Source organism: Bolinopsis microptera, chromosome 10 (genome assembly GCF_026151205.1).
Source record: "Bolinopsis microptera isolate Bmic1 chromosome 10, MBARI_Bmic_1.0, whole genome shotgun sequence".
NCBI classification, from domain to species: Eukaryota; Metazoa; Ctenophora; class Tentaculata; order Lobata; family Bolinopsidae; genus Bolinopsis; species Bolinopsis microptera.
Genome location: NC_087081.1, coordinates 12,602,179 through 12,624,308, shown reverse-complemented (window position 1 = coordinate 12,624,308; position 22,130 = coordinate 12,602,179). Strand labels below are relative to the sequence as shown.

Sequence of the window (22,130 nt, the reverse complement as noted above, 5' to 3'; positions counted from 1 at the left end):
GGTTGGGGAAGTACCTCAATATTCCGTATTTTTTCTCGGATAATTGCAAGAGAACGCGTGCCGAGTGTTATTAAAACGAGTGGGCACGGTCAAACTTCCGGTTTTAAAACGTGTAATTTTACTGTAGGGCACTGGCTCTCGAGCTTAAAACTACTGTTGGTTTTTTATTATGTAAGTGAGGTAGTGTTTGTTAAAATTTATGTTGATAAATTGCTGCAATTGATAGTTTGTGTACAATTTCTCCAATCATTGGAATCATTTACTTTTCATATTCTTGGTCTGAACTCTGCAAAAATTTTAATCAATAATTTCTGGTTCACGAGGACGGAGGAAGCTGATATCAATATCAAATATCATCTTCTACAAATGTTTCTCCTCAAAAATTAAGTATAAATTGCATTCGCCCAACTATTTTGTTTTCGAAATTTTAATTAACAATTTCTGGTTCACGAAAAAGCTCATATCATTTTCTACAGATGTTTCTCCTGAAAAAATAAAGTATAAATTGCACTTGCCCAACTATTTTGGCCGCACGCCAGAAGGTAGACGCTCCTGGGAGCCCGATTATGGGGTATTCCTCGCGGGTCACGTGACGTCACACCACGTGACCTGTAGCGCTGTTCTACAGAAATAAGGTCTTCACTTATAAAGGCTCTGAAAATACAACCAGACGTTGATATATTCCGTCATTTAGCTGGACTGCCGCTCTCAGATTCGTTTTACAAGCGATTTGTGAGCTACTCAACCCTCAGTTCTAGCATGAGCTAAACAGCCGACTATCCTCCGACTCATTTCTCCTGTTCTTTATGAAATTGTGTTCCAAATAGTTGGAGAAAGTCTCGACGGTAACTGTGAAACATTGAATTGAGCAGAATAACTCGTTTGAGACACTTTTAATATCAGTTAGAACTTAGCTGTTAGGGGCCAAAAGTTTCATCAAAGGCTGATCGTTTCTAATCCTCGTCTGGATGTTCGCTTTTATTTCTTAAAAAGTTATTTAAAAGTGAGTGATCGTATAGTGATATGTTTCTCATGACTAGCTACTCGTCGTCTTATCTGAAGTCATGTTGTAGTCATGGTAACAGCAAACATACTCATAGTTATATGTCGACGAGCATGTCATCCATACATCCGATTAAATGTGCTTACTTTGATCTGAACCAGGGTTGTTTCATTTTGTCTTCCCGTTTGATATTTACTGGATCTGATAGTGATAGTTATTTTGTTATCTTAAAAACTATAACTGAAGTTTTTTAGAAATTTAATTCAATATGGAGGGCTAACGAAAATTAATTGAACAGTATTTGGTCTATTTTTATGCACGTATTTTGAATTTGATTCGCTGTAACGGAATGAAACTTGTAGTCAAAAAATAAACGTGAGCTACGATGGGAAGAAAGAAAAAGTTGCCAGAAGATTACGCTAAAGAGCATGAAGAGGAATTTGAGGTAAAGTAAAGACTTTTAGCTAAAGGTTTAGTGGAGAATTTAAGTTTTAAGTTTTGCGGACAATTTAATTGCTGTTCGTCAATCATCATCCTATGTCGTTACATGTCTTACAATGATTTTATTCAGGTGAAAGTTATATGGAAGGATCTAGTAGGGCTAGGAGATAGTTCCATCAAGGTGCCGGAATCAGCCCTGGTCTGTAAATACTGTGACACGTTTGTGAAGCCGAAGGGGAGCAGAATATCGGAACACCTCATATCCGCACGCCACAACGAGATGAAGAAAAGGGCTGCTGGAAAAGTGGGATCTAATCTCAGATTCCTGCCCAACCTACAGGTAGAGAATCTTTGATAGAACACGTTAGTGACGATGACTTGGATTTAAAAGTAGAAATGTCTAATCATATATTTTTAGTTTAGCCACATAACCCAAACCAACCAATCAGAAATCTGTTTTTTTTGTCATGTGATTGGAACTGACCAGTAACAATACCCCACAGTTGAAACTAGAGCAGCAGAGTGTTTGTGCTCAGGAGTTGGTACGAGCGCTAGCTATCGCTGGAGTTACCCAACCTAGCTCTGTTCCTGCAGTTCTCAGTCTGACGAAGGGACAGAAAGGGGGCCTTTATCAGGAGGTCTGGGACATGAAGAATGTTATGGAGACTTATCTTCCGGTAAACTAAAACTTAAAGCGTATCCGTACCCTTAAAATTAATCCTTTTGCATAAACTTCATCCATACCTTAACTCTATCCTCAACAATTATTATCTTTATCATGATTAAATATTGAAATGATAACTCAGTTTCGTTTTATGAGGTATTAAGTAGTTGCCTCAGGGTACCTCAGAGTAAAACAGTATTAGAATTAAGTTAACCCACAGTCATCCTACACAAGCTATCCTACATTAAGTTAACCCACAGTCATCCTACACAAGCTATCCTACATTAAGTTAACCTACAGGTAGTGTTCAGTAAATACCAGACCCAGGACCTCGCCACTATACTGAAAGGGAAACGTTTGAACCTCTACATTGACAACACCATTGAGATCAATAACATTCCTGGGGTGGCTCTCTATTCTAAGGTATGCGTCAAACATGTGACAGAATTACTGGTTGATAAATTAAATCCAATGTATTTTAAACAAATTCTAAACACAAGGAAAGTTTTTAATGCCGTGTTTTCAGTATTATGACACTGTAGTGGACGTGCACAAGGAAATATTACTAGATGTCAGTCCCCTCCCCGTCTGTGATAACAAAGTTTTGGCAGCCTACATATCATTTCTCTCCAGGTTAGACATACAAATATTACTCTTCGTCTGATTAGTGATTCATTCAGTAGAGGTCGTAACACTATATCAACTATCACGTAATTATAATTTTTGAAGCTTATTCAGTCCGAACTTTGATGCACTGATGCAATCTTACATCCTGAATATGAAGTATTGGAATATGTTGGTTAATTGACCTGATAAGTTTAGATTATTATTTACATTAAAAGTAATCATAATAAGTTAAGTAACCAAAGTAATAATAATAGTAACCAAAGTAACTGCAGAAGTTTGGTGTATCCTGGTGTCAAATCTCTACAGTCAGTGTAACCGCACTTGATGATATTGGCACAATGGCTGAAACGCTGAAAAGTATGAATCCTAATATTGTGGTCCTTCTAAGCTTAGCTAACCAGGTTATATCCTATTGTATTTACTAGTTGTATATTTCATGTTATATCATACAATGATATAAGTTATGATTAACTTATCGACTAATTAATTAGTTATAATTACATTTGAATCTCTCCCCTTTTTACTCTTACAGTGTGGGATGTATATCAGCCCGTAGAGGGCTAACTTGTATTTTTGAGTCTTTTTCGCTTTCTCAGTAAACGATGTGATATGATATCAATAATAATTAGAAATTGTGACCATTTATTGACCATATTCAGATCCCAGTAATTGAAAATGATCACTGACTTACTTGACTTAAGGCGGCTTCAGCGTCCGAGTATTGATGCGCTGTCTCCATAAAACTCTATCCGCCTTAAGTCCGCCCATTTCTCCAGTGTCGTTGAGACCCGTGTCAGCTCGTAGGCTATCAACATAGGTCATGGCTGGTCTCCCCCTACTCCGCACCCCATGAGTTGGTTCCCAGAGTAGCAAGCGGTTTGCGACTAGTTCTGGGTGCCGGTGGATATGGCCTGCTAGTCGCATCCTGCGCTCTTGGATCTTCATGGTTGCTCTCGGTAGGTTGCCATAGACTTCTTTGTTGGTTTTTCGCTGCTTCCAATCCACGTTAAGTGCCATCCTTAGCATTCTAGTGTAGCAGCCATCAATGCGTTTCTTCAATTGCTCTGTCAACGTCCACGTTTCAGAACCATAAAGAAGTATTGACTCCACAGTAGCAACAAATAGACGGATCTTTAGTCCTCTTCTAAGGTCAGACTTCCACATCTTTTTAAGCTTGTGGCAGGCTGCCACAGGCTTAGCTAAATGATCAAGGTCTTGACAAAACTCTCTCCACCTCAGATATCGAATGCATGCGTGGGGTCCTTGACATCAAGCCTTCCTAACGCTTACAATTTTGTATTCCTGCTAACTGAGCTGTTATCCAATCAGCCTACAGTAACCAGGTCAGTAACCAAGTCTGTAGTCAGGTCAGTAACCAGGTCAGTAACCAGGTCAGTAACCAGGTCAGTAACCAGGTCAGTAACCAGGTCAGTAACCAGGTTAGAAACCAGATCTGTAACCAAGTCAGTAACCAAGTCAGTAACCAGGTCAGTAACCAGGTCAGTTACCAGGTCAGTAACCAGGTTAGAAACCAGATCTGTAACCAAGTCAGTAACCAAGTCAGTAACCAGGTAAGTAACCAGGTCAGTAACCAGGTCAGTAACCAAGTCAGTAACCAAGTCTGTAACCAAGTTTCCAACTCCTGCAGGAAGTATCTACACATGTGGTCAGCTGGCGGAGAGAATCTGTCTAAAGCAATCCTTCCTCCTAAAGTAAAACCTAACGATATCTTATCCTGGGTTGCAGCCGCTGAGGTTGGTAAATGAACGGGCACAAAACAAACTCTTATTTTGCCTTGAAACCATGCATTTTACAAGCTGTTGACAATACCAGTCACCAGATGATCTAATGCTTGCTAACAAATAAGGAGGGCTCGTAGTTGGCAGCTCTTAAATTAAATTAGAACTCTCACAAAGCACTGCATGCTAACTGTATCACAACTAAGAAGTAGTATTATACTAACTATTTTCAGCTTCTTCTTACAATCTGGAAACACATTGAGTCATTCTGCAGACAGTTTAAAGACACTCCTGAGTTCCTCATTTTACGACCTACGCTAGACGACCTTCAACAAGTTCACTACGAATTGCAGTGAGTCTTACAGCAGCCTTTGTTAAAATTGCTAAATATTTCTTCGATATTCTTGTAAAGTCAGGATTTGAAGATTATGATGATCTAGTAAGATGATTTGCAGTTAATTTTGTTATTTCAGGAAATTGGTAAAGTTTCTGTCTCCAGTATGCGTGATTGTAAGAGCTCTTAAGCACGGCCTCGTTACTGACAAGGTAACACATTGCTTTCTTAAATATTATTATATTGAATAATATTTATATTAGTGGTATTATTTACTGCTATTATTAATATCAATTAATATTAATAATAGAAGTATCATTTCCTGCTTTAATTTCACTTTTACTTCTATTAATACAAGAACTACTGTTCCTTCAGCTCATAACAATAATACAATGAGCATCGAAATTCAATATTTCACCAGATAAACGAGATAATGACGCGGACTCTAATAGAAGTGAGCTGTGTGGACCCAAATATCCAGAACAATCTCCAGAACACCCTCCAGAACAACCTCCTAGCATCAGGTAAAGCAATTTCAATAAAACAGCAGAAGTAAGATTTTTTACATCACAAACAATTTGGCTCCGTAAAGTAAGGCGATAATTAAAAAACTTAAGCCCCCTTGTCCAATTAACCTAAGATAATTGCAGGTGAGGGGTTATCAAGTCCACCTAACAAGATCCCCACTTCCCCTCTCTCCTTCTCCTCCCTCCCCAACATCTCTCCTAGTTTCAAGAGCCCCTATAATATGACGGCTCCTGCAGGCTCCCTACAGCTCTCCACTCCGGGAGCTCTAATGATGAACAGTTCCCCCGGAACTAGCTGTCAGGGTAATGGGACCACATTCCCCGTTACCAGTCTGGTGAATAATTCCTCACCAAGTCTTACTAACCAGTCCTCATCCAGCTTTACCAACCAGTCCTCACCGAGTCTCACACCTGACACATCCCCACAACGGCAGGTCTTTTGTTCAGTCCCCACCACTAACCCTCTCTCCAGTACCAACTTCCCGAGACTCACTTCCTGCTACAGTCTACTTGGTACCAACATGCCGGACACTTCCTCCTCTCAGACCTCCAGCTTCAACCAGATGAGACAACCAATCAGGCCCCTGCCTGTCCTGCCCACCAGTTCTCATTCTCAGCTGGGTCTCAACAATAACCACACCTCACAGCGGCTGAGTCTCAACCTCTCTTCCCAGCCTCCTGCCTACTCAACCCTCCCTACCTTCCTCTCCTCCCAGTCTCTATCCTCTCTAAGCACCCACTCCTTCCTCTCCTCATCCTTCTCACGACCTGCTGTCCCGGACTCACCCCGCTCCACTCCCTCCATACTGACCTCGTCTAACTCTACCAGCACTCTCTCTGAAACATCTAGTTCCAGCGAGGAAACTAAAAAAGCAAGGTCGGATGAGGAAAGGCCTTGTTTAACCAGCCCGACTGACAGACCACGTGATCCTGATGTTACGGACCAGAGCAAACTAAAGTCAGAGAAATTAACAGAGTTCTGTAAGACGTTCAGAGGTCGTCTCACAGCTCTCATCGCTGGTTCTTTTCAAACCAACATCCTCGGCAGAAACAGCTTCTTCGACCGATTCAGCGCTTTCAAGTGAGTACACTACAAAAATTGAACAGTATTTCCATATTAACAGACATGTATGGAAGGTGGTGGAAGGTGGTGCCCCACTCCGTGTAAATCCCACCACTCACCAAACACCTAGTTGAGCTCATTTCCCGACAGTACCAAATAAGTTCGGCGCTTAGATTGTAACATGATATTCTACTGAAAGTTAATTGAAAATACCAATAAAATACCGCACATATTTGAATAAGTGAAAGTAACCCCATTCTTCCCAGTCCCACGACATCAGAGGACACCTTCTCCTCTCCTAAGACTATGGAGCATTTCGAGCCGATCCTGAGGATCTTCAGTCCGGGGGATTGGGTCCTGGAGAAGAGAGAAACTCTGAGTCAGGAATTAGAAGCTTATTTCAAGTTCATGTCAGTGGAGTTTTTTTTTCTAACTTATTTCAGATTGAAATTTATATTTGCCACTGTTATAGTGAAAATAGCATTAAGCTGTAGAACTATGAATTTTCAATGAATGATAGTATAAATACTGATAATTACTATGTTAACAATAACCGGAACCCTTTGCAGTTCGACCACTAAACTAAGTATAGACTCCGTCAGCTACTGGAAACTGCTCCGAACTGCGCTGCCTAATTTAGGGATCGCTGTTCTTAACTCTCTGGGTAAGTTTCTGTTTCTGTTTCTGTTTCAGTTTCTGTTCGCATAGGAGGTGTATTGGGGGCCAATGGCATAAAATGGAGACTTTTTCTATGGAGAAATTGGAAAAACCCCTGGCCTTGGGTAATTCTCCATTTTATGCCATTGGCCCCCCCCCTCTCCGGTGTATTACTATTTTTACCCGGATTCTTTCAGTTTTATTTTACCTCAAACTATACGTTAAAATTAATTTGATGTTCGAAGATTTCTGAATGTTCCCACATAATGTGTGGTTTGGTTTCCTTTTTAGGATTGGTTAGATCAATATTATATATACCATAATAGCTCAAAAGTAAGATTCACCGCCGTATAAAAATAGTTCCAGTTCCTGGCCGAGCGACGATCATCAATTGCAGGCGACTAAAAATCGACGTATGACCACTCAAATAGTGCTTTGAGTAGCTCGGTGTATATGAAGGTGACCACGGGCGTCGCCGTCATTTTACAGTACATTTACTTTTAGGAAACTGAAGAGGGCTCTTAACTGAGCGCGATATTGTAGAGAATAGTTCAAGTTGAGTGGAGTTGGGTAGTACTAGTATTGTTGGAACGGGACATTTACAGCAATTGTCTGATCTGACACCATACACAATACACATGTAATATTAATAGATCAGATTTCCTAATTTTTAAACATTTCAACAGGAATCTACACGGGATCCAGCACAATCCTTAGCAAACTGGCAATGCAGCAGGCAGTGGAGGACCCGAATGTCAACCTTTCTTTTGATAACCTTATCAGACTCTGTATCATGAACCACAACAGGGCTGTAGTCCCGATATGAAACAAAACACTTTCAACTTTGTATTGATTTCGTGTTTGCCGAATGACAGTTTACAATTTATAGTTGAAGTTCCAATCCTGATTTGAGAATTCGATAGTTAAAAAATCACATCCAGACTGGGACGGATTTATAATTTGGTAGGGAGTCCACACTATTGATAATCACTGACTTAGACTTATAGTTAGACACTTCTGCTAAGGATAAGATTGCTTTTTGAATTAACAGTGTTTGAGCGCAATCTGTTCTTATTTTTTGATATTTGTGATTTGGTAACGCTGACGATAATTACAAATTTTGAAGAATTGTTCTTGTTTGATACGCGATTAAATTATTAATATTTTTTTCATTGTTAAGCGCTTATTAAGGGAGCCGGGGGGTCTTCATCAAAATTATCTCGAAATCGACTTTATAGTTGTTTCCGACGCGATAGAGGGGAGTGATATCTATCAGCTGCTTTTAGTCCCATGGAAAAATATTGTTCCTAGCCGAAATTATCGCTGGCCAAAGGTCAGCGTTTATTATTATATGTGTAAATGTAATCGAGCGTGCTAAATCACTTTACAGTCGATCTTCGAGATTGTTCTAAAAGGGCCCCCGCCAGTTGAAACCAACTTCAATCGATGTATTTTCGGACGCTGATTCCAAATCACCCCCATGACATAGTATAGGGTTAAAATGCTCCCCTGACGAGATATTGGCGAAAAACTGTCTCGATCACGTGATATGACCGTATAAGGAAGTTAGTCTAATTTCTCGTTAGGGTTAGGATTTCAGCATAATATGCTTTTGTTAGGGATTGGGTTTGGGTTAGGGTTGGGATCAGATTAGAGAGTTAGGGTTTCGAATAGTCGTTCAGGGCCAGCTAGAGAATGGGTTAAAAAGGTCATGTGACAGTCGAATGTAGACTGTAGAGTGATTAATCATCATCCATGTGTAATTGCTTATATTATATGTGTAATTGTATTGCGCGAGCGATTTTCAATCGCACGTTCTGAGAAGCGAGTCTAAAAATCTATCTTCTCCTACATTTTTTGAGCAATCACCCTCAAACTTTCAGGATATGTTCTTAGGATCAGTTAGATTTAGAAGAGAACTCTAGAGCCAGAATTTTGAGATATGCCTTTAAAGATTTTTAATTTGATTTTGAAATTCTAAAAATCAAGGTCCAAGATTTCCGAAATGTAGGAGAAGATAGATTTTAAGACTCGCTTTTCAGAACGCGCGATTGAAAATCGCTCGCGCAATACAATTAGTATTACACATAAGCGCTGACCTTTGACCAGCGATAAGTTCGGCTACTGGCTAGGGACAATATTTTTCCATGAGACCGAAAGCAGCTGATAGATATCACTCCCCTCTATCAGAAACAACTATAAAGTCGATTTCGAGAGAATTTTGATGAAGACCTTCCCGGCCCCCTTAAGGGGGCAGGGGGGGGGGGGGGTCTTTATGAAATTTCTCTCGAAATTGATTTTACAACCCGGTTTATTATATCACAGCCCAATTTGACGGATGGTAAGTGCTAGGTAAGGGATATTGTACAAATCAAAATTGGCACCAGAGACACAATAAAACACTCATCTCAAATTCATGTTAATGAGAAAGTTAAATTTTAGAATAAATAAACTGTTAAACTTCTATGTAATGAAACGTTCAGAAACTATAACATCGGGATTTTCATTAGTCAAGCTAAACACTTCTCTAACTGCTGTGAGAAAAACTTTCTCTCTTCTTATGTTTTGAAGTACATTCACATTGAAACTTTAAAGTTCAAACAAAAAGTAATTTTAGTTTTACCAAAAAGTAATTTTACCACCAGATAAGTTATCAAACAAAAAAAACTTGTTCCAGCAAGTTCGTAAAACATGGCCAATATACACGAATGGACATGATTTTATGCATGCAAATCAACAAATCTTGCTCTAACAATTATTCAAGACGAGGGAGACTACATAATTTAACCATTAACGAGTGCGCGGCTCCCTCTAGCTGCGTATTACCACGTGACGCCGCGCGCTAGTCAAAGTACGGGGCCACACCAATATGTCCACAGTTAGAGGTCTGCCCTCTTATAAATATTCTGTTTCCTGCTGATTAATCCCCACCGGGGTTCATGTAGGCGATGTCGTCCCAAGGATGTCTGTACAAGCCCTGCTTCAATCTCTTCTGGTCGAGATAGTGGCCTGGAAAATCACACTCATTAAAGAGATAACAAACTCATTAAATAAATAAAGCATTCATTAAAGGGATTAGATAACCTATCATTTTCCATTTGTAAAATTACATTTTCGACACCATTTCAATACTGCCGTCTAGGCGACACAGAAAATACAAAAGAAAGATATTAATTAAACTAACCAATAAAACCAATACTCCTGCCTGCCACAAACAGAGCGTTAAGGCACCCTATATCTATAAGATCTCTAGCCTCCTCCACACTGAACGATCCACTCTGGTATAACAAATCCACAAAGAGAGTCGCAATACAGCCGTCCACATTCAGGATCAGATTGGGTTTCTTGGAGGTAGTGATTTTCTCTACCTGTCTCGCATAATCAAAGAGTGGAGTAGCGGGGAAGTTAGCTTTAGCAAAGTCCGCTAGAGAGCTGACGCGCATGTCAGGATTATTTAGGGACTTTACTCGGTGTCCAATACCCTGCAATTATTATATGTATAATTAAAATATATGAACGATCGTATGACAGGCTTGAGTACTCAGTCATTAAAATATGATAATAGGGACTACTGATTAGTGAGCAACACAGTCCAGTGATAGTGATTTAAAGTGAAAGTGATCTCAGTGAAAGTGATATAAAGTGAAAGCGAAACAGCTCTAATTGGTAGTACATTACTGACCTGGATGTACTTGTGAGAGCATTTCATCTCATTAACAAACTCCAGAGGTGTTTCACCCTTGTCGTATGCGTTAGAGAACTGTCGGGCTGACTCATCCAGAGCTCCTCCAAATCTGTGGAATTGTGGGCTTGTTTATTGTTTGTTATTTATCTAAATAGTAAATACCCTGTTGTATCTTTATTAGTCTGTTTATAAGTCAGCGTGTATGTCTGTAAGTATGTCTGTATGTCTGTATGTCTGTATGTCTGTATGTCTGTATGTCTGTATGTCTGTATGTCTGTATGTCTGTATGTCTGTATGTCTGTATGTCTGTATGTCTGTATGTCTGTATGTCTGTATGTCTGTATGTCTGTATGTCTGTATGTAAGTATGTCTGTATGCAGTGATCGACCGGGATCCCGGCCCCGGATACGGCCGGAATTTGTGTTTTTCCCCGGCCCCGGCAAAACAATTTTCAAAATCCCGGCCCCGGCCAGAGGCCCCCAATCCCGGCCCCCGCCCCGGCTTTTTGTCAATTTTTGCCGGGATTTTGCCGGGATTTCTCGTATTTTCTGCCTCAATTTAAACCGATAGATTATCAGAATTTATCTTGATTTTTAGACTTAAATTAAACACAAAATTTTCGGTAACATGAGATCGAGTGAAAAATATAAATACGAGGACTTGACATCATTCCAGTTTGATATTCAGAAAATTTCAACTTTGAATTTACAAAGAATGTAAAATATTAATGTTGATTAAAAAAGTTCGAGGTTGATTAAAAAGTTCGAGTAAAGTCATGTGTTCGTGTACCGTTTTCTTTCATATAACTAGTACAAACGTCAAACAATTTAGTTCAGGAGCAAAAAACAGTAGAGAGTGAGGCCGACTCAATGCAGATGATGATGATAGTCATCAGATCACAGATGACTACTCGTTTCCGGTGTCAGCTTCAGTGTCCGAAATATCTATGTCCGGCTACAAGAAAGCCTTTCTGAGTTACATTTAACTATTAAAGAGAAATAATGTGTAGCTGCCTTCTAGGTTGACCTTGAAGCTAGCTCACATTGATACGAGTTTCCGGAAACTTTCAAAAATTTTCAAAATTAGATTAAAAAATCCCGGCCCCGGCCCCGGCATATTTTAGCCAATCCCGGCCCCGGCCTTGGCAACATTTCAAAATCCCGGTTAATCCCGGCCCCGGCTGATTCAACTTGGTCCCGGCCCCGGCCCCGGCTAAATTTCGTCCCCGGTCGATCCCTGTCTGTATGTCTGTATGTCTGTATGTCTGTATGTCTGTATGTCTGTATGTCTGTATGTCATGTATGTCTGTATGTCTGTATGTCTGTATGTCTGTATGTCTGTATGTCTGTATGTCTGTATGTCTGTATGTCAGTATGTCAGTATGTAAGTATGTAAGTATGTAAGTATGTAATTATGTAAGTATGTAAGTATGTAAGTATGTAAGTATATCTATATGTCTGTATGTCTGTATGTCTGTATGTCTGTATGTCTGTATGTCTGTATGTCTGTATGTCTGTATGTCTGTATGTCTGTATGCCTGTATGTCTGTATGTCTGTATGTCTGTATGTCTGTATGTCTGTATGTCTGTATGTCTGTATGTATGTATGTATATATGTCTGTATGTATATATGTCTGTATGTCTGAATGTCTGTATGTCTGTATGTCTGTATGTCTGTATGTCTGTATGTCTGTATGTCTGTATGTCTGTATGTCTGTATGTCTGTATGTCTGTATGTCTGTATGTCTGTATGTCTGTATGTCTGTATGTCTGTATGTCAGTATGTCAGTATGTAAGTATGTAAGTATGTAAGTATGTAATTATGTAAGTATGTAAGTATGTAAGTATGTAAGTATATCTATATGTCTGTATGTCTGTATGTCTGTATGTCTGTATGTCTGTATGTCTGTATGTCTGTATGTCTGTATGTCTGTATGCCTGTATGTCTGTATGTCTGTATGTCTGTATGTCTGTATGTCTGTATGTCTGTATGTCTGTATGTCTGTATGTATATATGTCTGTATGTATATATGTCTGTATGTCTGTATGTCTGTATGTCTGTATGTCTGTATGTCTGTATGTCTGTATGTCTGTATGTCTGTATGTCTGTATGTCTGTATGTCTGTATGTAAGTATGTAAGTATGCAAGTATGTAAGTATGCAAGTATGTAAGTATGTAAGTATGTAAGTATGTATGTAAGTACTAAGTATGTATGTAAGTATGCAAGTATGTAAGTATGAATGTTTGTCTGTATGTCTGTATGTCTGTATGTCAGTATGTCAGTATGTAAGTATGTAAGTATGTGATTATGTAAGTATGTAAGTATGTAAGTATGTAAGTATATCTATATGTCTGTATGTCTGTATGTCTGTATGTCTGTATGTCTGTATGTCTGTATGTCTGTATGTCTGTATGTCTGTATGTCTGTATGTCTGTATGTCTGTATGTCTGTATGTCTGTATGTCTGTATGTCTGTATGTAAGTATGCAAGTATGTAAGTATGCAAGTATGCAAGTATGTAAGTATGTAAGTATGTAAGTATGTAAGTATGTATGTAAGTATGTAAGTATGTATGTAAGTATGTATGTAAGTATGTAAGTATGAATGTATGTATGTAAGTATGTAAGTATGTATGTATGTATGTATGTATGTATGTATGTAAGTATGTAAGTATGTATGTAAGTATGTATGTAAGTATGTATGTAAGTATGTATGTATGTAAGTATGTAAGTATGAATGTTTGTCTGTGTGTCTGTGTGTACTGACCTGTCACCAATAGTGAGAAGACCACTAGTAAGAGAAGACACCAGATCTTTACCAGCTCTAGCAGTGACAATAGTGTTGTGAGCCCCAGACACAGCAGGTCCGTGGTCAGCTGTAACTATCAAACACAGTTCTATAAATTTGTAGGCGAAATCAGGCATTCTGCGTTGGAACCACAGCAGAGAGATTACACCTGGACAGAGAAGAACAGTTATAGTTTGTATCTAGAGCAGTATCACAACTTTAAATCGTGTAGTTTCTAAATGAAACAATCTCGCGCTCCTCTAACCAACAAGAAACTTCTTATTAGTCGGTTACAAGTCAGATAAATAAACCTGCCACAACTTAGTGAAAGTGAAACAGAAAGTGAAAGTGAACCTACCTCCTATTCCCAAGTTCTCCTTGATAACATCACTCATAGGGACCCCGGCATATAATAACTCTTCTCCTCTCTCGTCACAAATACCAGAGATAAAGGAGGTCTGTTTGCGAACCAAACCTGGTCATTAGGACTTTTATCAACTAATTAGGAACTCGTAATCGATAAATTAGCTTAAATAATTGAATATGTGTTTGTACGTTTAATTTGGAGGAACAAAAAGCACAGGTGGAATTTCCAGCTCGAATCATCACTTATTATAGTGAAAGTGAAAGTAAAAGTGAAAGTGAAACTAATTACCGAGTTCCTGAGCCCACTTGAAGTCTATGGGAACCTGAGGGGGTGGCATCTCCGGCTCTGGAACTATCTCCCCTGTCTCCACTAGCTCCTCGTAAACTTTCCTGAGAGACAAGGTAATTAAAGGTAATTAGTTGTAATTAGTAATTATTAGAATGGGAAACCTTTCATACGAAAAACTGATTTAAGGAATGAACCAACAAGTTAGCGACTTCCTGTAAATGTACCTGATTGTTTTGCCAAGATCGTCGAAACTGTCAGGCACATGGGCACCGACTTGGCGTAAAGCCAAGTTTTTAGCACTAGCAGTCTCCAACTTGCTGTTGGCGTTCGATCCAGCGTGTCCAAACTGTACTTCAGTACTGAAGTAGTCAGCACATGTTCCAATACACCATGCTACGACCTGTGAAAAGTGACGTCACTAACGTGTGATGACGTCATAAACAATAATCAGCTATGTTGTCGTGTTAGCTAATAGAATTACTATTCTTTAGATTTAGGTTGCGTAATGCGGAAGTGGATAAAATGTCTGAATTTGGAGCTATAAGGAACTACAAAGTTCTGAGGAACAAAACTGATAGTTCTAATATAAGAACATTACAGCTCGGACATGGGGCTAAATCATTAAAGTTATCCAATCAGAAGCTGGTATTCCAGTCCTAGATTAAAATTTCAAATCCTCCCATCTTGACGTTAATATTAAAATTGAGTAACAAAACTGAGCTACTGATGGGAGCAGGGGTCTTTCATTTAATACAATTTAAATCTTTAATAATAGCCCCGGCCCTACCCTCCCGGACGTTAAACTTACTGATTTTCTTATATCTCCAGATTTGATAGCGGAGACTATGTCGTACTCTTCAACTCCTCCCACTTCTCCCAATACTATTATCATCTTAACGTCGGGATTAGCGTTGTATCTCTTAATGTGATCCATAAAACTGGAACCAGGGTAACGGTCACCTGGTAACGGTGTGAGTAACGGTGTGCGTAACCTGGTAACGGTGTGAATAACCTGGTAACGGTGTGAGTAACCTGGTAACGGTGTGAGTAACCTGGTAACGGTGTGAGTAACCTGGTAACGGTGTGAGTAACAGTGTGAGTAACCTGGTAACGGTGTGAGTAACCTGGTAACGGTGTGAGTAACTTAGTAACGGTGTGAGTAACCTGGTAACGGTGTGAGTAACGGTGTGAGTAACGGTGTGAGTAACGGTGTGAGTAACCTAGTAACGGTGTGAGTAACCTGGTAACGGTGTGAGTAACGGTGTGAGTAACCTGGTAACGGTGTGAGTAACCTAGTAACGGTGTGGGTAACGGTGTGAGTAACCTGGTAACGGTCTGAGTAACCTGGTAACGGTCTGAGTAATAATCAATAACCAGGGTAACGGTCACCTGGTAACGGTCACCTAGTAACGGTGTTAGTTACTGGTAACAGTCACCTGGTAACGGTGTTAGTTACTGGTAACGGTCACCTGGTAACAGTGTTAGTTACTGGTAACGGTCACCTGGTAACCGTGTTAGTTACTGGTAACGATCACCTGGTAACAGTGTGAGTCACAGAAATAATTAAAATCATGATTATATAAAATAAGAAAGTAACTATAATTGACGATGATAATCACAATAGAACAGTAATTATAACTGTAATTATATTAAATAATTTAAATTACCCCCGATAGCGACTCCCTCGTATACTCCGTTAGTGTTGATACTGACTATGTTGTTTAGCTCGTTACTCATTCCTCCTGATCTGGACACATACGCTACTGAGCCTGGTCTGTATAACTTGCTCTTCAGAATGTTATCCAGCATTCCACCTGGTAATTAATAAATTAGTCACTTAATTGGTTATAGCAATAATTCATTATTAGTTCAGTTGAATATTAATTAAATATTAATCTAGCAGTTGCTTCATCAGAATCTCAATTTTAGTAGGACAGTATTTCTTATTATATATATTGCTAGAATACAGATCAGAATATTCTTGAAAAACTCAAGAAAGTGGATTTAATCATACTTTAAAAACACAAGGAAATGTTTTATACCGGTGTTTCCTATTTTGAAGCAGCCAGGTTTCACTCCTCCTACAGTTGCTGGTCCTACGATACTAACTCCCTTCTCAACAGCAAGTTTATTGATCTTCTTCGTCATATTCTCAGGAATGCCCTCGGCTATTATAGCTATCAATTTGATCTGTTTCGAGTGACTGAGGGAAATGAAATATGTAGATTTGAATTTCAAAACAATCCATTTTAACGGTTTGAAATCCATTTATATGAAACACAAATTTTGACACAATTCATATTTTAATATCGATAAAATTCTACCTGAGCATGCTCATAGTAGAAGAATAGGCAGATCTGAGGGAAGCGAAGCTGATGAGAACACTGACATCAGGGTGTTTCTTCAACGCGTCAGCCATGTTCTTATAAACGGGCACGTTAATCTCCTTGTGTCCAAAGTAAAGACGGATGTTGTGGTTAGCAGAGAACGGGTTGATTATTCCTGCGAAAAGATGTTTAGTGAAATGTTTCGTGAAATGTTTAGTGAAAGTGAAAGTTTAATTGAAGATAAAGGCGAATGTTGTGGCCGAGTATTATGGGTTGCTTTTTGTTTGGGAAGAGAACTGTCAGCAAAGTGAAAGTGAAAGTGAAAGTGAAAGTGAAAGTGAAAGTGAAACCTGCAACTGAAGGTTTATCCCTCCTACACGAGCAGTCAAAGTCCAGCATGCCCTGCACTGCTTTTATCTGTAGACCGTACACTAGGCAGGTTGTGTCCTTGTCATACAGGTTGTACTGGTCGGGAGAGTAGTGCTCCTTACCTGCCAGGGTAATTAATTAGTAATTAGAGTAGTGCTCCTTACCTGCCAGGGTAATTAATTAGTAATTATATGAGATAATGTAATTACAAGAAGCTCCTTACCTGCCAGGGTAATTAATTAGTAATTATATGAGATAATGTAATTACAAGAAGCTCCTTACCTGCCAGGGTAATTAATTAGTAATTATATGAGATAATGTAATTACAAGAAGCTCCTTACCTGCCAGGGTAATTAATTAGTAATTAGAGTAGTGCTCCTTACCTGCCAGGGTAATTAATTAGTAATTATATGAGATAATGTAATTACAAGAAGCTCCTTACCTGCCAGGGTAATTAATTAGTAATTATATGAGATAATGTAATTACAAGAAGCTATTACGTGCCAATAAATGAAGAATATCACCATGTTTTCGCTTATTTTCAAACTCCATAGTGCCCTCACTCCCTAAAAAAAAGAAGAAAGTTAAAATGAAATTCACCTGCACCCAGTATCCTCTTGTCCAGATCGTTTCTAGCTCTCTTCTCTGCTGGCTCAGTACTGCTAGGAGGTTGGGGTGTTCGTCTGTCTATATCATGCTTACCAAACAGGAAGTTGTCTTTCAGGCTACTTTCAGTGTCAGTGCGGTTCGGAACTGGGAAATGGGAATTATCAGATAATTGATGAACTGTTTTTTTCCTTGAAAGTGAAAGTGAGAGTAAAACTGAAAATGAAAGTGAAAGTGAAACATGTCTCACCTGGAGTTTTCCCCAAAGCCATGCCCACAATAGCAGTCATGTGTATCTCAGGTCCGAACACGTGCATTGGTACCCCCAGCATATCACCACAATTCTTCATCACTTTTAACCCTTCTTGATAGTTGGGCCCTCCTCGTCTTACGTATATACTTACCTTGGATAGAGTTATTTAATTGTATAGTCATATTTTAATTAATTGCACTGGTAGAGTTATTTCAATCTATACTAAACATGCTAAAGTACTAACATCAAAATAGGTTATAATCTGAATCAATTTTACTATCCGATGTCCACTCCATTTCAATATCAAACACTAACCTGGTTGTTGATGAGTTGTTGTTTGAAGTCAGTGAGTGCTCTGACAATTCCCTTGAAGGTGCTCGCAACGTTCGTGAAGTTTGCAATCCCTCCTCCTATGATCAGACACTTGCCCTGGCCCTGCTCGTCCGGTTTCCTGACAAACAGAATACAGTCAGGTGACTAGAGTACAGCTATTTGATCGGTCAGTAGCTCTAGGGTTTTTCAAAACGGTTTGAAAAGAAATAGTTCTATCACAGTGTATAAAATTAACTACGAATCTACAGTTATTCAAAGTTTCAGAAATAACATAAATTAACTACGAAAGTGAAACTAACCTTGTCATGAGACGCAGTATGATAAAGTGAAAGTGAAACTAACCTAGTCATGAGACCCAGTATGGTTTTAGCATACTCGTATGTCTGTGACTCAGAAGGAGCTCCACTGTACTCCCCATAATTAGCTATCTCATCAGCTCCTCCCAGATCACACACTGTGTCACTAAATACAACAGAAGCTCCTCCTCCTGCAACCATCAACCAGATCCTTCCATCAGGGTTCAAGATAGTCAGCTTCAGAGACGCTCCACTCTTCTCATCTAGATCCTGGGAGAACAAATTTAAGGGTATGCTTGCCACTGGGAGTAGGAAACACGTTAACTAAGTGAAAGTGAAAGTGAAAGCATCAAAGTAGAATCTATCCTTACCTTGATGAACTCCTCTTCTGGCCAGCTCTTTCTCCCGAAAGGAGCAGGAAACTCGCTTACTTTCCACTTGTCACTACACAGGTAGTCGGCTGTGTCGTCTAACTTAGCTGCCATGTCCAGTGCGTAGATAGTGTTGTTAGTAACAACTGGAGATGGTGTTAGGTTGAGCCAAGTGGTGTTAAAGTGAATCGAGGGGTGTTTAAAGGGGTGCCGGGTGTTTATATGAGGCGTTAATTTAAGGGAACATTATAACACCAGACCATTAATGTCTTGGAACAAGTGGGGTAAAGTTCGTACACTATACCCACTATAAACCAAACTCTTACCAAGAGGGTTAATCTCCAGGTAGGTGAAGAAGAGATCAGAGTAAACTTTGAAGAGAGAAGATATGAAGTCAGCTACGAGCTGTTTGCGGTTCTCAGGAACTCCGCGTAACAGAGCTGTGGTTATCTCCTCGTGGGTCGGGTAGCTCCCTGAAACACATCCGGATAATCATCAATTGCAACTGGGGGAGTTGGGGGAGGGGCTATTTTCATCACAACTGCAGGGATATCCAGGGAACTAAATGATATCTCAGATAACCTCTACATTATCTCCTCCTACATATACTTCTCCTACATGTAGGTGTATCTACTCATCCTACCTATAAGGATGTCAAGTTTGTGAGCCTTGCTGTCCACATCTCCAACGTCAACGCCTCCCTGCTCGTAGAAGTAAACAGTATCTCCTTCTTTAGTACTGTAGATACACACGTAGTACTCATCTTCTGGTAGGTGAGGGACAAAAGGCTCGATTATAAACGTGTTCAGTTCTCCGGTACACTGCTCTATCTGATGGTAATTAGTAAATTAGTTAGTTAATTAGTTAATTAGTTAGTAAATTAGTTACTTAATAAGCAAATTAATAAGTTACTTACCATTGTGGAAGGTTTGACAGTAAAGTTCTGTTAGCAACAAAGCTAAAGCTTTGTTTTACAGAACTAAATTCTGCGATAGTGTACATAATGTATATTGTAGATTCCTAACAAACCAGGAACTAGGAACGTGTCGTATAAATCCATTCCAAAATTCCAAAATTCAATAATTTTTGGAAAATTTCGCGATATATTATCATGGTTTGTTTTAAAAGGCACGTTAGCACTGTCATTTTATTTTCAGTTCTTTATTAATTCAGGGATAAACACCTAATCCAGGGGTAAATGCAGTCAAAGAGTGCTCTAGACGCACCTTGCTACACGCCCCTTCTTTTTTCAGGAAAGAAAAACAACAATTTAACGAACTATCAGTCACCGTACCAAGCTGTAGAAAATTAACAACGTTTATCTTTTATTAATTAAGTTAACAACTTTCATCTTTTATCAAAATTAACCGCTATTACAAAGTTATATTACGAGATCACCTCATATATTAAGGTATCACTTATTAGTATAACTCAACCAATTAATCGCTAATTAACTAATAGAGTAATAGTAATTAATCACGACTGGTAGTACCTGGATTTCTTTTCCCATTTTTTCTGATATCCAGGCGATAGCATCATCTAACCCCACATTAACCTTTATCAGACCCAACTTTCCTCGCCGCTTAATCAGCTGATCCGGTTTAACAACCAGCTTCTGAAATTAGAGCAGATTAAATTAACATTAATTATACTTACTTAATTATATCATCTTTTAGGTACATCTTGTGGAATGCAATCCCCTACCATCTGAATGTCATTCAAGATCTGGAGCACTTCAAAGATAAGCTCACTAAGTTCATGTTGTCTCTCCCTGATAAGCCACCGATCAGAGGATATACTCCTCCAAATACGAACTTTCTGCTGTGCTGGCGCAACGAGTGAGACTTCGCCATGGGGTGGTCAGAAGATGTGATGGTCCCGTGAAGTCTTGACGAAACTCAACATAGGTCACATACGTAGGTCACATTACTGAAACTTACACAAAGAAAGTACACCAAACCATACAATAAAATAAATTACAAACGTCACATATAATGTTACAAAGGTTTTACTTTTACCTACTAGATCATACCAGTTTTATTAACTTTACTAACACTTACTAAAGTATAGTACTTTCAAAACATTAACAAAACTAATTTACAGTGTAGTATACAAACATATAACTGTAATTTAAATCGAATAATCAAAAACTTCTTACCTGTTCAAGTAACCATGGGTGTTGAGTAGCTAGCTGGTTAAAATCAGTATCTTTAGTTACAGTGCACACTTTGTTACATGATTTAGCAGTGGAGAGGTGGCGGGCCAGAATACTCTTACCATCAGCCTCTCTTAGGGCTCGGGGCGCCATATCACCTAACAGTGGTTATAAGTTCATTTTTGGGGAGTTATTATTAGTGTTATTATTAGTGATAATTGCAGGGATGATTAGTCGTGATTGATATTTTCCCAATTTCGAGAAATATGAAGCTTATGATAGTTTTTATTATTTCAATGCATAATTTGAAGGACTCTGTTTACTGTTAAGTTGAATGAGATAGGTATTAATGTTGATGCAACTCATGAACCTAATGAAAATTCCCCGAAGGCTTTACCTAAACGACCAATACACAAACAATTAAAGATGGAGAATCGTGAGTCATGACCCATCGGATAACAAGCTCGGTTAAATAAGAGGGACAAAAGTTAAGTAGTAAACTTTGAAAATTATAGCAGATACTGAGGCAGCTCTATATAATAAGAGTGATAGATGAACTCTCGTGTCTCAACATTACCCTTTGTTTTTCCCCTCCGAATTTGCCGCACATAAAATAATTTTAGGCACGTCTGGAATCGTACTATTTGCAAAATTTTACCGCACCTATGTCCTATATGTTGCCTCTGTGGCTGTTTGACACAGAGTATACAATATGTTAAAATGATCGTTTGTTAAAGGCTGCTTATCCCAATTTACAGTTCCATATAAGCACATAACACGGAAATCTATTTTTACTGTGCCCTTCACAATTTCACATACGAATATATTGCGGTCAAAGATTGCGGTTTCGAAATATATATGGAGTCCAGGTGCATTACATGTGCCAACGAGCTCTTGATTTAAGGTCACATCCGTTGATTAGGCCCTCGACTCAAATCATGGATCAATTAATGAAAGGAAATTCGCCTGGTACTCAATTGACGATTAACCAATTTCTAAAGGAACAAAGGACGCAGCACACCATCAACCACAATGAAACGAGATTGCTAAATGACCAAACTCTCCCTCTAAAACTGAGCAAATCACCTAGAAGATAACATTAAATTGAATTTCATTACAAGTTCCTACCCAACATTGCTGCCTTATGAATGGTAACTGTACAGTGCGTATTTTCATTGTACTGCACCAAGCACTAGATAACACCCAGTGAAGGTGGAAATTTACAACAAATGTAACCA

The 22,130-nt window shown here is 39.0% G+C and overlaps 4 protein-coding genes across 5 annotated transcripts in view; 2 read left to right on the top strand and 2 right to left on the bottom strand.

The window, feature by feature from the left end:
- Positions 1-22,130, bottom strand: part of LOC134822334 (serine/threonine-protein phosphatase 2A 65 kDa regulatory subunit A alpha isoform-like) — a 116,857-nt gene that overhangs the window by 50,604 nt on the left and 44,123 nt on the right. The gene's annotated exons all lie outside the window — the stretch shown is intronic.
- LOC134821719 (uncharacterized) lies at positions 156-3,136 on the top strand. The gene is made up of 6 exons (XM_063832452.1): positions 156-1,448; positions 1,575-1,784; positions 1,948-2,121; positions 2,409-2,531; positions 2,635-2,741; positions 3,008-3,136. The coding sequence occupies exons 1-6, from the start codon at positions 1,389-1,391 to the stop codon at positions 3,048-3,050; spliced, it is 717 nt and encodes a 238-aa protein (XP_063688522.1). The 5' UTR covers positions 156-1,388; the 3' UTR covers positions 3,051-3,136.
- LOC134821634 (serine-rich adhesin for platelets-like) lies at positions 4,390-8,170 on the top strand. The gene is made up of 8 exons (XM_063832336.1): positions 4,390-4,489; positions 4,708-4,826; positions 4,948-5,020; positions 5,230-5,332; positions 5,459-6,416; positions 6,665-6,808; positions 6,968-7,062; positions 7,742-8,170. The coding sequence occupies exons 1-8, from the start codon at positions 4,397-4,399 to the stop codon at positions 7,879-7,881; spliced, it is 1,725 nt and encodes a 574-aa protein (XP_063688406.1). The 5' UTR covers positions 4,390-4,396; the 3' UTR covers positions 7,882-8,170.
- On the bottom strand, positions 9,464-21,049 carry LOC134822332 (ATP-citrate synthase-like). The gene is made up of 21 exons (XM_063833342.1): positions 20,896-21,049; positions 20,230-20,352; positions 19,381-19,567; positions 19,064-19,210; positions 18,738-18,883; positions 18,413-18,636; positions 18,053-18,188; positions 17,735-17,888; positions 17,479-17,631; positions 16,860-17,000; positions 16,507-16,684; positions 16,225-16,385; positions 15,850-15,996; positions 14,991-15,142; positions 14,407-14,582; positions 14,183-14,283; positions 13,886-14,002; positions 13,507-13,696; positions 10,738-10,849; positions 10,240-10,537; positions 9,464-10,064 (listed from the first exon to the last, which is right to left on the bottom strand). The coding sequence occupies exons 1-21, from the start codon at positions 21,043-21,045 to the stop codon at positions 9,976-9,978; spliced, it is 3,282 nt and encodes a 1,093-aa protein (XP_063689412.1). The 5' UTR covers positions 21,046-21,049; the 3' UTR covers positions 9,464-9,975.